The sequence below is a fragment of the Natrix helvetica genome (genome assembly GCF_964273705.1).
Source record: "Natrix helvetica genome assembly, chromosome: 5".
NCBI classification, from domain to species: domain Eukaryota; kingdom Metazoa; phylum Chordata; class Lepidosauria; order Squamata; family Natricidae; genus Natrix; species Natrix helvetica.
Window position 1 is genome coordinate 34,148,611 of NC_138551.1, and position 15,396 is coordinate 34,164,006.

Genomic DNA, 15,396 nt, shown 5'->3' on the forward strand with positions numbered 1-15,396 from the left:
TACTAGACACAATTCTTGCCAAAGATTCAAAATTTATGAAGAATTGATATCATATATTTTAATTCTTAAATGATTATTAATGAGATTGTTGAACATTTAATAGATTTAGCATCGGATCCTAGTGTTCTCCAATCAGTGGAAATTTTACTTGAAATCTAAAGTGAAGCAGATTATAAAGTGCACAGTAAGTAAATCTATACTTCTAATGTAATTTTTAAATTCAAAAATAATTTACACGAGTGAATAATTAGTTTCAAGGATGAGGTAAACTGATCAATTGATGTACATAAAATGATTTGCTTTCTTTTCTTATCCAATGCTATTTGTATACTAAGCTATAAGCCATAGAAAATCTCACAGGACTATCTTAAACCAACTTAATCTCATCCTCCTTAGACAGTATGGCTTCTGGCTGAAAATAGTTGCCTGTTCAGGTTACATTGTTATATTTGGACAAGTCAAACTGTTGTTTATGATTTTGGTATGCTTCTACAAATCACAGCTAAACTAACCATACCTGTTAAAATATAATCAAAAATAATGTGGTTTTTCATTATATAACCCAGAAACAGATTCTTTCCATCTTCTAAAGGTCATGTTGGAGGAAAGAAAGATTCTTATGGTATACTAAAAACATACCCATGGTTTGACTTTAGTTCCATTTAGGTCCACTTCGGGCACGTGTGCCATAGGTTTGCCATCACGGGTTTAGAGCCTTTCCTCATTAATTATTTACAGTGAAATTGGAACAGTGGAATCCATGTTTACCTTTTTGTCGCATATGACTTGTCTCGTCTCAGAACTATGATTTATGAAAATACCAAACTACCATAAAGAGAATTAGGAGAATGTATCATTTACCTGGCAACTGTTTCTGTCAGTATTGCAAGGTTGGGGTTTGCCAAGATGAAAAGCTCTCAAGTTGAGACAAAAACATTTCACACCCAGGCATTAGGCAGAATACCTTTTACAATGCAACCACGTATTCTATTTGGTCGAATTTTTAAAAAATGGGTAAATGCCACAGGTTTTTTTTAAACTGTACCCACTCTATTGACCCAGATTTTAAAAAACCCCACAAAGTACTGGGACAGTTGAATTTTTATACCTCCCTATAAGAATTGGGGAGATATTTTATTTTGGAAAAATAATAGCCAGGATCCAAAAGTAAAACATGCAAGTGTTTATGTACGGGTTCTATTACTATTATCTTATCCTATATTCTATTTAATACAATAAAATAGTAGAGTTGGAAGGGACCTTGGAGGTCTTCTAGTTCAAGCCCCTGCCTAGGCAGGAAACCCTATACCGTTTCAGACAAATAGCTATCCAACATCTTCTTAAAGACTTCCAATGTTGGGGCATTCACAACTTCTGGAGGCAAGCTGTTCCACTTATTAATTGTTCTAACTGTCAGGAAATTTCTCCTCAGTTCTAAGTTGCTTCTCTCCTTGATTAGTTTCCACCCATTGCTTCTTGTTCTACCCTCAGGTCCCTTGGAGAATAGTTTGACTCTTCTTTGTGGCAACCCCTGAGATATTGGAACAATGCTATCATGTCTCCCCTAGTCCTTCTTTCTCTTAAGCTAGACATACCCAGTTCCTGCAACCGTTCTTCATATGTTTTAGTTTCCAGTCCCCTAATCATCTTTGTTGCTTTTCTCTGCACTCTTTCTAGTGTCTCCACATCTTTTTTACATTGTGGCGATCAAAACTGAATGCAGTACTCCAAGTGTGGCCTTACCAAGGCATTATAAAGTGGTATTAACACTTCATGTGATCTTGATTCTATCCCTGTTGATGCAGCCTAGGACTGTGTTGGCTTTTTTGGCAGCTGCTGCACACTGCTGGCTCTACTTTCTACTACAATTACTATATTCTATTATTACTTTTATACTATTACTCATATGCTATTACTATTATTACTATTCTATTACTATTCTATTACTCCTATATTATTAGTTGTATAGAACAATGTTTTCCTCTTACAGACACTGGTCTGTCTTTAATTCCTCTCCCTCTGGTATTTCTTCTTCTTTAGTAATGGGCAGTTGAACTTTCCCAAATTGGGCTTTGCTTTGCTACTTTTTTTCCTCCAAATCACTTAGTCTCTGAAGGAAAAACACCTTTTTTTTTTTTTTTTACTTTTTCCTGTTGTTGCTGCTGGACAGCTTTCAGAACCACACATCCCTATTCTCCTCCTGCCTCTTCTTTGCCTGTTTCGTGGTTGCAGCTTTTATAGGCATCTCTGACACTAGAGAGGAGGCTCAAATAGGAGTGGAGGAAGGAAGTACAGTTACCTGCCATTTTTCTCAGCAGCCTAATTTTCAATATAAATACTAAAGGCAGTAAAATAATAAAAAAATAAATTATAATCAAAAATCTTTCTGCTATTGCTTTGAAATCTGGAAGAGGAACTTCTACGGATACAGGTAGGGCTGAAAATCATGAGACGTCTAGAGTTTGTTAAGTATGATTCATTATATTCACAGATTCATTCATTACATTCACAGAAATTAGTCAAAATTACTTTGTAATGTGTTATTATAAACTAGTTTCTTTAGGCTGCAAATAAAGAAACAAATCCATCATAAATAAAACCGGCAAAGTCAACAAATTCACAAACTCAGTTGTGAGATAGTTTAACTATGAATGTCCTACATATAATGAATCTTTAACACAAACATCCACTATTGCTTCTCCTAACACTCTCTTATTCTTACATTGTTAATATGGAATTTATAATTAATTAAAAGCTACCCAGGAATAAAAGGTGTATTTTTTGCTGCAGTGTTGTTTCCTAAATTTTTAATATCAATCATTTCTCTATCAAAACACTGTGGAAATTATGAACTGGAAAACTTCCGGACAAAGGCTGTACTTTTTTTGTTTTTAAGCTTGACTTCATAAAATCTCATGGGATGTGCAGATGATATAGGGATATATCCCTAGGGGAAAATGTTGGCCTGGGAGAGGATGTGAGAGATGAAAACACAATAAATGGGTTAATCGCATACCTTGAAGCTTATTTCTACAATAAATCTGTTTAAAGAGGTACCAAAATAGTGCCTCACTAATGCAAATAGCAAAATGGCTGGTTTTCTTCCATCCTGTCCAAAACCAATCAGCCAGATTTATAACAGGCTGTTGGAACAAATGACCTAACGTTTGTAAGAACATCTGAAATACAAAATTCATTGACATGGAATAAACACACTGATCTTTGAAAACTATTTTCTAAGTTCCTGTCACTCATTTCAATATTTAAGGTACCAGAAAGCTAAAGACTTTACAGAGATTTGTTGCTGTTGTAGACCCACTTTTGGCAAAAGAAAGTATTCCTGGCTACAATTTCCCCATCCAGTTCGTCCCCCGAATAAGTCCTTTAAGTTCTTATGAATAGCTTCCTCCTGTAACCTAATAATTTTATATTTTCTATCTGTGCAATTCCATCCAAATATTTTAAAGTTTTAGTGTCTTTGGTATCTTTCCCTCACAGATTTTTGAATGACCACAACCTGGAATTGAGTTAGAATATTTAGCCTTCAATAATTCCAAAGAGCAACTACATATGGTGAGATAAAATCAAGTACATAGAGGAGTCCCCAAACTATTTAGTTCATTGACCCCTTCATGAAATTTCACGAATAATACCACCACCAATGGGATAGTCCCATCGACCCCGGAGATTGTCTATATTGACCCTTTGGGAAACTATGATGTAGAGGATGGAAGTGATAAAACAACAAAATTATTGTTTATTATGACAACTTATCCAAGTATACTTGAAATAGCCTCATGCTACTTTCAGATCCTATTATCCATCCAGCTAGAATGATCTGTTACATGCAAGCATTTGCAGTGACTGGAAGATGTTTTAGATCACTGAAAATATTACAATTAAAAAGCCAAGTATTCCAATATGTGAATGTTAATTAACTAATTGAGCCAAATTTAATAAACCACTGAGCAAATTGTGAAGAGTAAAGGTTAAATGGTGATATTTGATGCTGTTGTTGAAGCAAATGGCAATTGGCCTCACATGGTGACATCTCAGGCTGCTTCAGTAACATTAGAACAGAATTCTGTACTTTAAAGTAATTGACAAGGTAATTATGGGCATGAGACTGTGTGCTCCGAGGGCAACAACTACACTACTCCCCTGAACTCGATATGTTGTTGTACCTAATGAGATCCTTGTCTAATTAAATAAGTACTATTTACTGCAACAGGAACACATTAAATCACAAATCATATTCAATATTGCTGAGCATCTTTAATAATGAGACGTAATCTTCTGAGCCCAAATTTAAACACCGTGTTTAATAAATTGATGTTTGTAAATGTGGTAAAATTGATTGTTTGTATCACAGTGATATATGAACACTGCAAATCTCAAATATTTCTCTTATGTCTTCCTTTGAATTAGTTGGAATATAAGTTTTAAAACTATATTCTTGAAGATATGTATTTTGTTAAGGAAATAAATATTTACTTTGCTCTTGTCAATTATTACATGTACAAAATAATATCTATTTTAAAGTAAACTTAATGGTTTCAATGAATAAAATCTCCATTCATCTTGTTTTGCTTATTCCATTTAAATTGCATAAAATTATGCTTTGGCAAAACCCTTTATAATTTAATAGTTTAGTGAATATACTTATGTAATTTGACTTTGATTTCAGTGGTAAAACTATTGATTTTAAACATCTCTGAACAAAGAAATTTCATTTACATTCTATATATTTAAGAAATGAACTAAAATAAAGTGCAATAAACAAGTTTCGAACAATTCTACTATACTTTAATACTTTAAGAAAATAAACTTTAAATAAAACAACATCTATCTATATATCATCATTAATATTCAATATACCATCATTAAAATACAGTTAAATTTACATTGCCAACAAAAGCTAAGTAGTGAACAGACAATACTTAGGATTACTTCAAATAGAAACTCCTTTCAATAGTTCTCACCTATTTGTACAAAATATAATGTAGGACTTTCTACTGCATAGGAAATATACAATTGACAAAAAGGATTGCATGGGCAGATCTGGAATTATGTCTGGCACTTGGTTATGTTTCCATCAACACTGATATGGTATATGGAAATTTAAACTAATTCAGTGCTGCTGTGTTGATTTTCACTGCCTCAGAATTTTATTGGTACAATATAGTACCATCTGTTTTGAAAGTGCTTTTGATCCTGTACTAATTATAAATCTAGTTTGTCAGATGAACATAATTGTCAAATGAAAATAATTATTGAATGTGATTTAAGATTTTCTGGTCCAGTAAGGTCAAATTGATATTTGTAAAAGAACAATGTAAAACCCATAGTTAAAATAGGAATGAAGACTTTTAAGGACACGATGCTTCAGATGCTACTGCTGTGCACCCATCCCTGAGAGAACAAGCAGATAGCCATGAAAGTCCTTTAATACAAAAAAGGTATCATACAAAAATAAGAATAGTGTACATTATTTGCTCAATAACCTAATTAATTTGCAATCAGGAATTCTGATAAAAAAGGAAAAAAATATTGTATGAGATGTGCACTAGATTCTGTTAATAGTGGGCAACCCATTGTAATCCAAATACAAAATAAACATTTCATCTAGCATTATATTAAAATCGTGTTGAAAATTCTGATGTTTCCCTTTCTGTTTCCAATTCAATTTAAAATAATGTGCTTTCAAATTTTATTTCAGAGGAGAGAATTTTGGTAAAATTCACTTGGGCAAAGAGTGTTGTTTTAGTCATGATGGTCACAAGGTATCTGTGAATGTCCTGTCTTTCACTATGTAACAGTGATGGCTGACCTTTTTGCCATCATGTGCCAAAAGCGGGGGGAGCGCAGAGGGATCATGCGTGGGCATGCCCACACCCATAATTCTATGTGTGACACCCCCCCCATGCATGCGTGTGCAACCCCTGCCCTCCCCCTGCTTTTGGCATGTTATGGATCCGTTTTTCACCCTCCCCAGGCTCCAGAGGCTTTCTAGGAGCATGGGGAAAACAGAAATGGCCTCCACCCCGGAGGTCCTCCAGAGGCTTCAGGAGGCTTCGCTGAAGCCTCCGGAGGGTGAAAAACGGCCCAACATGTAAACCAAAAGTTTGGGAACGGACTTCCGGGTTGCCCTTAGGACTGTTTTTTGCCCTCTGGAGGGAGAAAAATGGCCCAACAAAGTTAATAAATGAACCCATCCAAAGCGTGAAGCCTGCAGAAAGCCCAAAAATCAATGACAATTTTGGTAGGATAAAAATATTTCTCATGACAATTATTTATAATCTGACTTCCAAGATAAACATCTTACAAGGCAGTTTGCAATCAGTTATCAAAAACCATAAATAAAAAAGCAAATTAAAATTTGTAAAAAAAGATCCTGGTATCCTTCCTACAGGACAGTTCGTTGGTGGAACTAGAACTTTGGTAGGTGATAGAGCAAAGTCCAGTCAGAGGATGTCTTGAGAGTATTTTCATGGTCCTTCTCTTCATCTCTGCCTCTCTAGAAATCCTCCCGATTGCCCTCAACAATTACTTCATAAAGTTGATAACATATAGTAGGTGTAGGGAACCATACCCAAACTAACATAGTTCTATTTTCTTTAATGATTATTATAAATGTACCATCTTTTAATACTATTTGCAGAATGAAATTCTCAATACTAGATGTCATGCTTTCTGAAAACGTTTTGGTACACTCCCTGCAAGTCCTATTATAAAAAAAGGGAATAACTGGGATTAGGAAGCAAAAGGGTTAAGTGGAATGAATACCAATAATAGTAAGAATTGAGTAGCATCTTACAATTATGTGGTTACTAAAATACCACAAATAGAGCTTAGTTCAACTAATATTAGAACAGAATGAATGACACAGTGATGATCAAACAAAGTAATGCTGTAATTCAGCATATAAGCAAATCTTTTAAATATTTGTAACTATATTTGTAACTATAGATTGACTGCTTAAAAATCTCAAGATGATAATACTATTCAGTCATATATATTGATGTCAAATGGTGATCTTCCACAAATATCTACAGGACTGAGGAAACCCCAACATAAATATATGAACATTTTTAGATAAATACTTACGGGGGAAGTCAACTTAGCCTCTCCCATACATTAAAAACCGGTAGCATATTAGCTATTTGAGGTGGAAAATATATTTAGCAACTGGCTGGTTGAGCTTCTGTACACAATATTCCTGTATGACAATTACACAGAAATATCTAATTAAAAAGCCCGCTAAACAGAGACACAAAATGCAATTCCAATGATTGTAAATTATTTCCATTTATTATTCAAATGCTAGATTTTTCAGAACAAAATAAAGCTTTCATTTCTATTGTATAAATATTTCAATAGAGCAATTTTAAATTGGAGTTATAGGAGTAATTCAGGGCAGAGGAATTCACATTTACTTATACCCTATTGATTTGGTATAATCCAGGAAAGAAATAGTTTTTCTTACTGTCAAGTACTGTAAACAGATATAAAATAATTCTTGGACTGATAGTTATAAATCTATCGGCTGAGTCATGTCTGTTTCCTATTTGAAAGGGAAGCTCGGTGATAGAAGTGGAGAATTTCTGTGGGTGAATCTCTTGATTTTTCCTTCCAGATGATAAGATTCAGAATTATCTGTGAAAATCTAATACTTCATCAAGGATCCACTTTCTTTTTTAAACTTAAAGATTATTTATCTCCATGCTTAAATTATGTATAAAATTGATACTTTTCATTTTTTTCTTATACTAAAATAATTTCCAATTTCCAAATGTATTAAAGTTTATGTATGAATATGTAAGCATAGGAATGAAAGCATATTTTAATGCTTATAATTTTAAGGAAAAGAATCAGTCGAAGATTGATTTAATCCTGGACAGATCAGAGATAATGACTGCAGTAGTTTATGGTAGATTACAAGCTGTTGTGTATTTTCTGCGTGTGAAATACAAGAATATATTGTTAAGAGTATTTGAAGTTTAGTTTTATTGTTGGGTTAATCTGATAACTTTTTAAATGGTAAATAGTTGGCAGGTCAAATTAGTTGGGCAAACAGAGCTGTACAAGTTTATAAACGGTAGACCTATTTTGCAAGGGGGGAAATTATTATTGTTGAAATATATTTATCAGTAATCAACTGGGGTAACTATATATGTGCAATTTAATGCACTTTTTTGTCATTTAGTTGCTTGCTATTGTTTCCCTTTTTCTGTGGAAATTTGTATTTTAACTTTGGAAATATAATTTTTATTAAAGGAAAAGGAAGCATATTTTCTGATATTTTGCATAAAAGATGTTCAGGCTTCAACACAGAAACAATTTTCTGTTATGAGTCCTCTACATCACACTTGTATTTTGCTTTGCATTTACCAGTTATAATTTGTGGTAATGATTGTGTTATACAATCTGTGTCATTCATTCTGTCACTAAATTATTACAGTTTCCCTTACATTTTACCCCAAATGCACAATCTGCATTGATAGATTTATATATCCAGTGAGCTTGTTTGTTTTAATAAGTATTTGTACCTATGTCTCAAACAAAAGTATCAAAAACATTTAGTAATAAGGATATCAACTATTGGGAAAAAGAAGTTCTATTTAGGTGCATTTAATTTAGAGATTAGTTCAGTCTTAGAATCACACTATTTACCTCAATGGCAAGCTCTCTTATTTTGTTAGCATACCATTACGATCATGTAGTATTTAAGCAGTTTTATCTTTTTAAAGTCCCTATTTTATGTTTCTATTAAACAACGAAAGCAGTCTTAATGAGTGGTGGCAAATAATAGTAAACCAGGAGTATTAAAAGGTAAGGACGACAATAAACAGATAATCATGAATGTTAACTTCAGTGGAAATACACTGATTTTTATAGTGCTTAATAAATTGCTCCCAAGTTGAGTTTTCTGTAGTACCACATTCAGTAAAGAAAAGGTAAAGTCTCTTTTGAGTTAAGCTTGACTTCTGATAACGTCATATAATACTGATTTTAAAAACTTAGCCTTTTCTTCTCCCAAGTATTAATTTGTTCATATATATTACATTCCAGTCTTTTTATCAGTCTATAGGTACAAATAGAACAAGGCAAGTTTAAGAGTTTCTAAAAGTAAAGTTTAGTTCAAAACTTTACTTGGCAAGTAAAAAATATCCTAGATATAAAATATCATAAAAGTATGGTTTTAAGCCACAGTAGTGATCATTCAACTGATCATAATGATTAGATACTATAAAGTATCTAGAATTGTAATCTGGGGTAACCAGATATGTAAAGTGCTTGGAGTGACTTTCAAAAAGAGCTAGTTACAATTGGGTATGGCAATGTTCACTGTATACCGTCTACCTTTAGGCATTTAAAAAAAAAGTATTATTTATTATATGCCACATGGTATTCAGCTACAGTATTATCTGAACAGCATATATTCTCCTCCCCCCAACCCCAATCACTAAAAATACGAATGTGTTATAAAAAACCACAATTGTTCCATATCACATATTTCACTATTCACTCCAATTGTAAACAAGACATATAGATTCCCTGACTTGTCCTGCTTCAGTGACACCGCTTAAATAACATAACTTTGCTAATTGTCAATGCACATTTTGAAAAAGTACCATCATTCTGTTCTTTTAAAAAATACAACACATTTATACTGTAGATTAAGAAAGGAAGTTTTAAAAGTGACTGTGCGCTGAATGTAAAGCTTCAAATTCTTTTGCCGCCTGTCAGAATATCTTTGTCCAGATAATAGTGATAGTCACAGAAGCTGATGATTATCCTGGCAGATAAAATTCCAACTGAAGGTGGTGGTAGTCGTTTTCTTCCTTAGAAAGCTTATTTCTTTAGAAGATCATCCCAGCTTTAGATGCTTTACTTATATTGTTGTATGTTAAGTTCTTTAAACAATATGAATATGTTTCCCTTATCCCTGCAGAAATCTGATTCCACATTGTTCTTTCCACTGTTAAATATTAAATAAGGTTATGAATGCAGCTAATTTGCAGGAAATGTATATTCTTAAATTCACTGAATGATCACAAAAGCAGTCTGTTATTAAAGAGTGAAAATTATTCCAATTCCTTTCTTTCAAAATCCATTTCTATTGAAGTGCCTTTGGTTAGGAAATTTTTCCAACAATTGGGTTTTCTCTACAAAAGAAAAAAAAGAACCTTATCTATTTGTTAGAAACAGCAAGTTAAAAATTATTTTTCACTTACAATTTTAGTGCTGTGTTTTGGGATAACAACAAAATTTCAATTTTACTGATTCCTACTGAGCAGACTTAAATCCACCTGGATATCTCCCACAAATAAGGAAACAATCTGGATGAGGGATCTATTCATACCATCTTAATTTTACAAAACCTGAGGCAGTTTATATTATTTGCATAATGACATCCCTATGGAAAGGAGAAAACAAGTGCAAATAATGTATTTTCATATTTAACAGTTGGAAATATTGAACACTTCCTTTCCCAATTAGTCAATTAAATCAAGGTTTTACTGTATTAAGATTTGCAGAATGAAGGTTGCGGTCTTAACTGCTCATCTAAACTGCCCTCAGAGATAATTCCAAGTTCTAAACACATTGCATTCCCAAAACTAGCCATATTCAATTAAAATTAGTTTGGTATTAATAGGGACTGCATTTAGTTGTGATATATGTTCATTTTATTGTAGCAAATTTGTCATTATGTTTCAGAATTTACTTTCTTCCCAAATTACATCTTGTAATATGTTGTACAGGGCAGGACAAAATCCACTTGCTTTATTTCTAATCACTTGACCCCAAATTTGAATTGATTGCAATTCATCTGTGTGAAAGATAATAATGATATATTAACATTTAGTTGAACTATCTTTCACAACCAAAACCTATTGTCATGATTTATCTTGGTAGTTATCTTGAACAATACATAATGCATAGATGACTATGTGGTCACAGAATAACATTAACATATAGTTGCAGTTTGTTAAAGAACAAGCCTGTTGTAATGGTAGAATTGCCTACAATACTTACTCACTGCCATATTTAGCACTAGATGATCTTTTTTCTCGATACTTATCATGATGTATGCCCAATTGTTCTACAATCGATATTATTTGCTGAAGAGTTTGGAAAGTTGCTACCGAATCCTCAATTTTGAAATTAGAATAATCATCTGGCTCTTTCTGTGGACCTTGGTAGACTGCTATACTTCCACAAGCCTCTAGAAATAAGTATAGAGTATTATGAAGTTTTAAATGTTCAAGAAACAAACTTTTGCTGTTCTGTATCTTCAGACATAGGTTTTGCCATAAATGTGATTAATTAAAATAATGAAGAAAGGTATTTGGGGGGCATAACGGAATACTGTTTCATGTTAATTAACTAGTTCATCAGTGTAAATTAAAACAATTTAAATTGGTTGTTTCTGGACTGATAAATACAAACTTTTCCATGAAAAAATATAAAGGATCAAAAGGATCACTATTATATTCTTCTTTCATAAATCTGTAAATTCTATCAAGTCTGAATATCCAGGAGATGGCTCTGAGTCAACAATTTCTAGATTTAATGAACCTTGGATCATCAGACTTTATATATAATGCATAAAACCTAACCTCAAGAACCTCAAAAAGCAGCAGCCCAACTAGATAAAACTTAGTTCCCAAATAATGAACATCAAATATAATCACTCCCTGGTTTTGCAATTCCATATTTGCTACTTGGGGAATGCTTACAATACCCTTTTGACTTAGTTCTACTTGAGCCTTTAAATTCACAAACATCACTTCCACTATTACTACATTTGGATAGATAGGCTCAAATTAAAACCTATTTAGATGTAATGGAGATTCAGCTCCAACAGAGACTTCTCCCTTCCATGTATTAGCTTATTAAATGTAGGCTTTACTTTATTAACACACATGCAGTAAGTGAGATGTACCCTGGCAGGATTCTTTTGAGAACCATATCTTGAATACAGTGTATTCAGACCCCCTTCACTTTTCTCAATTTTGTTATGCTGCAGTCTAATACCAGTTATTGAAATTCATTTTTTTCATTAATCTACACTTAGTACCCCATAATGACAAAGTGAAAACAAAAGTTTAGAAATGTCTGTAAATTTATTTTTTTTAAAACCACCTCAAATGTCACATCAGCATAAGTATTCTGACCCTTTGCAAGGGAGTGATTATATTTGATGTTCATTATTAAGTTTTATCAAGCTGGGCTACTGAAATTGAGGTCTCATGCCTATTTCTCTTGATCGTTGCTGACATGATTTTACACCTTGACTGGAGTCAACGTATGGTAAATTAAGTTCATTGGGCATGATTTTGAAAGGCACTCTCTTTAGCCTCTCTAAAGAAGGCATCACAGCTGACAAAGCATACTGTAACAGAGCAAAAATCACAAGGTCAAAGGAACTGCCTGCAGAGCTCAGACAGGATTATTGCAAGGCACAGATCTGGGCAAGATTACAATAAAATTTCTGCTGGACGGATGGTTCCTAAGAGTACGTTATGTCTGGAGGTAACCAGGCACCACTCATCAGCTGCCCAATATCATCCAAACACTGAAGCATGGTGGTGGCAGCAGCAGCAGCATTGTACTGTGGGACTGGAGCAAAGTACTGGGACATCCTCAATGAAAACCTGTTCCACAGTGCTCAACACCTCAGACTGGGCTGAAGGTTCACTTTCCAACATGACAATGATCCTAAGCACACAGGCAAGACAACATAGGAGTGGCTTAGGGCCAACTCTGTGAATGTCTTAAGAGTGGCCCAGCCAGAGCCCTGTCTTGAACCCTATTGAATATCTCTGGAGGGACTTAAAATTGGCTGTCCACCAACTGTTGTTTTCCAACTTGACTGAACTTGAGAGGATTTGCAAGGAGAAATGGCAGAACATCTCCCAATCCAGGCGTACAAAGCTTGTCGTGTCATACCCAAAAAGACTCAAGCTATAATTGCTGCTAAAGGTGCTTCAACAAAGTACTAAGTGAAGGGTCTGAATACTTATGCCAATGTGATAATTCAGGTTTTTTAAAATAAATTTACAGACATTTCTAAAATTCTGTTTTCACTTTGTCATTATGCCTGTAGATTAATGAGGAAAAAAAGTATTTCAACAACTGTAGAATCAGGCTATAGCATAACAAAATTGACAAAAGTGTTGGGGGCTGAGAGAGAATATCTGGGAAAAACCTGGAAATCTATCATTTTTGCCTGACGTGATTTTTGTTTTGAGCCAACCTATTATATTTGAAAATTATCTAGAATGGATATGGAATTACCAATTTAGACAATAGCTAATACTAGCTATTAATATACAAAACTGATTGTTACTTTGACAAATGGGTCTTTCATACCTTGCATTTTTTGGAGTTTTGGCATACTGATTGCAAAGACTGAGTAGATTCTCTCTGTTTCTCGATCTCCATCTATTTCTATCTGAATGTCAGCAGGTACACCTCTTCAATTAGAAATACAAAATTTTACAAAATGTTATTTTTAAAGGAGAATCACTAGTTATATATTAATGCATATACAAATAAAAGAGGAAACAAGCAATGAAGATTTGCAAAACTTCTAGATCATTTATGCTTACATTTATACTGTATCATGATAGGTAAGAATTCTCAATATATGACCTGCCAGAATTAATTCAAACAGTCTATAAGGCAATAGCAATTCATCTGTGAAACTAGTTAATTGCAATTTAATTCCTAATATCATGCAATAATTGTTTATACACCATTCATATTATTTGATGCTGAGACAATATACGATTAGGGTTAAATAAGTATGAAATCCCACTCTCTATTCTGTAACTGCTTCAGACAGAAATGTTCACTAAGCAAGCATCAATCAACCATCTTTTTAGTAAAAACAACAACCAGGAATAAGATTGAAAGCTAGGCACATACATATACAACTATCAGATCATTGCTTTGAGTAAGCAACAGAATATAAAACACATACAGTAAGAAATATCAATTCCAAAATATCAACAGCTTGCAATGAGAAATATTGTTAAATCTAATTTGTGCCAAATCCATTCAGTATATCTCCCTACTTGCTTCCACCAATACGTATTATGGATGCCAGTTATTTTACTTTATAGTTATAATAAACTTTTATTGTGTTTTTATAGTAATATTATAGTATGTTTTGGTGGATTTTATCGTGAGATTCCCTATGTCCTAGGAAGCAGTGGGGAATGAAGGAAAGAAAGAAAGAAGGAAGGGAAAAAAAGAGCACTGTAATGATATATACTCAGGTTGCAAAGAAAAAAAGTCATTTCCAAATAGCAACTTAAGTACTTTCATTTATTATAGGATTAATAATATATGTTGTTTCATAATCAGAATTGATGACAAGTTGCCATAAATATTAATACATTTTCAAATCTAGTAATGTTCACTTGCTAATCTCAAACACATATATAATTCTGACATGAATCTCCCTTTGGTCATTAGGAAGGCAACCAGTTACAGCAATATACTGTAAGCAAAATTATTTCTATTTCAAAACATGCATGTTATTTTTCTTGTAGATGTTACTCACGCAGTACATGGCATACAGCCGTCTGTGTTTTCTGATGTGGCTTTACAGCAAAGCCAGTTTCCATTCAAAAAAGCAGATGGGTGATAGATGTTCAATCGCTTTTGGTTGCATCTGCTCACTCTACAGAGAGCTTCTATCCACTCACTAGCCTCCACACAATTATTTGCTTGCACATAGAGTGGTTTTTCAACATGTATTACTTGAAACATCTGAAAAAGAAAACGCTATTCAAACAATCAACTATTTATTTAGAGGAGAAAAGAAAAAAAAGCCTCGGCATGATTTTTTATGCTTATTTGTTTATGTATTATTAAAAAGCTTTGAAAACAGAAGACTGGATGCTTATCCAAATGGCTGCCTTGGTGTAACAGATACTGGTTAATGTATTAATGTCCATTTTGCTCAGAAAAGGAGGGATATTATGATCCACATTTTTGCTTCTAGGCTGATAGACTGCCCAATTTCATCCATGATTAACATCAAACCCCTGAGGATATCTCAAGGCAGAGAAAAAGAGAAAGCAGAAGAGCAAGTAACCTCTCTAATTGTTCTAGTACCGGGATGGTGAAACTATGGCACGCGTGCCACAGGTGGTACACGGAGCCATTTATCAGGGCACGTGAGGCGTTGCCCTGTCAGCTGGCCAGCGGACATTGGCCAACTGACTTCAGCATTTTTAAAAGCCATTTTTCGCCCTCCCCAGGCTCCAGAGGCTTTATAGGAGCATTGGGAGGATGAAAAGACCCCCCCCCTCCTTGGAGGCCCTCTGGACCTTCCCTGAAGCCTCCAGAGTGCAAAAAACCAGCCCTATGGGCGAA

At 33.8% G+C, this 15,396-nt stretch overlaps 1 protein-coding gene across 3 annotated transcripts in view; it reads right to left on the reverse strand.

The window, feature by feature from the left end:
* Nucleotides 1–9,379: 9,379 nt before the first annotated feature.
* Nucleotides 9,380–15,396, reverse strand: part of RASA2 (RAS p21 protein activator 2) — a 49,904-nt gene continuing 43,887 nt past the window's right edge. For all 3 annotated transcript variants that reach the window (XM_081954775.1, XM_081954773.1, XM_081954774.1), the window contains exons 21-24: nt 14,579–14,787; nt 13,381–13,484; nt 11,041–11,230; nt 9,380–10,169 (exon numbers count right to left, since the gene is read on the reverse strand). In XM_081954775.1, coding sequence (XP_081810901.1) covers nt 10,139–10,169; nt 11,041–11,230; nt 13,381–13,484; nt 14,579–14,787 — 534 coding nt within the window. In that variant the 3' untranslated portion in view covers nt 9,380–10,138. The remainder of the gene's footprint in view (nt 10,170–11,040; nt 11,231–13,380; nt 13,485–14,578; nt 14,788–15,396) is intronic.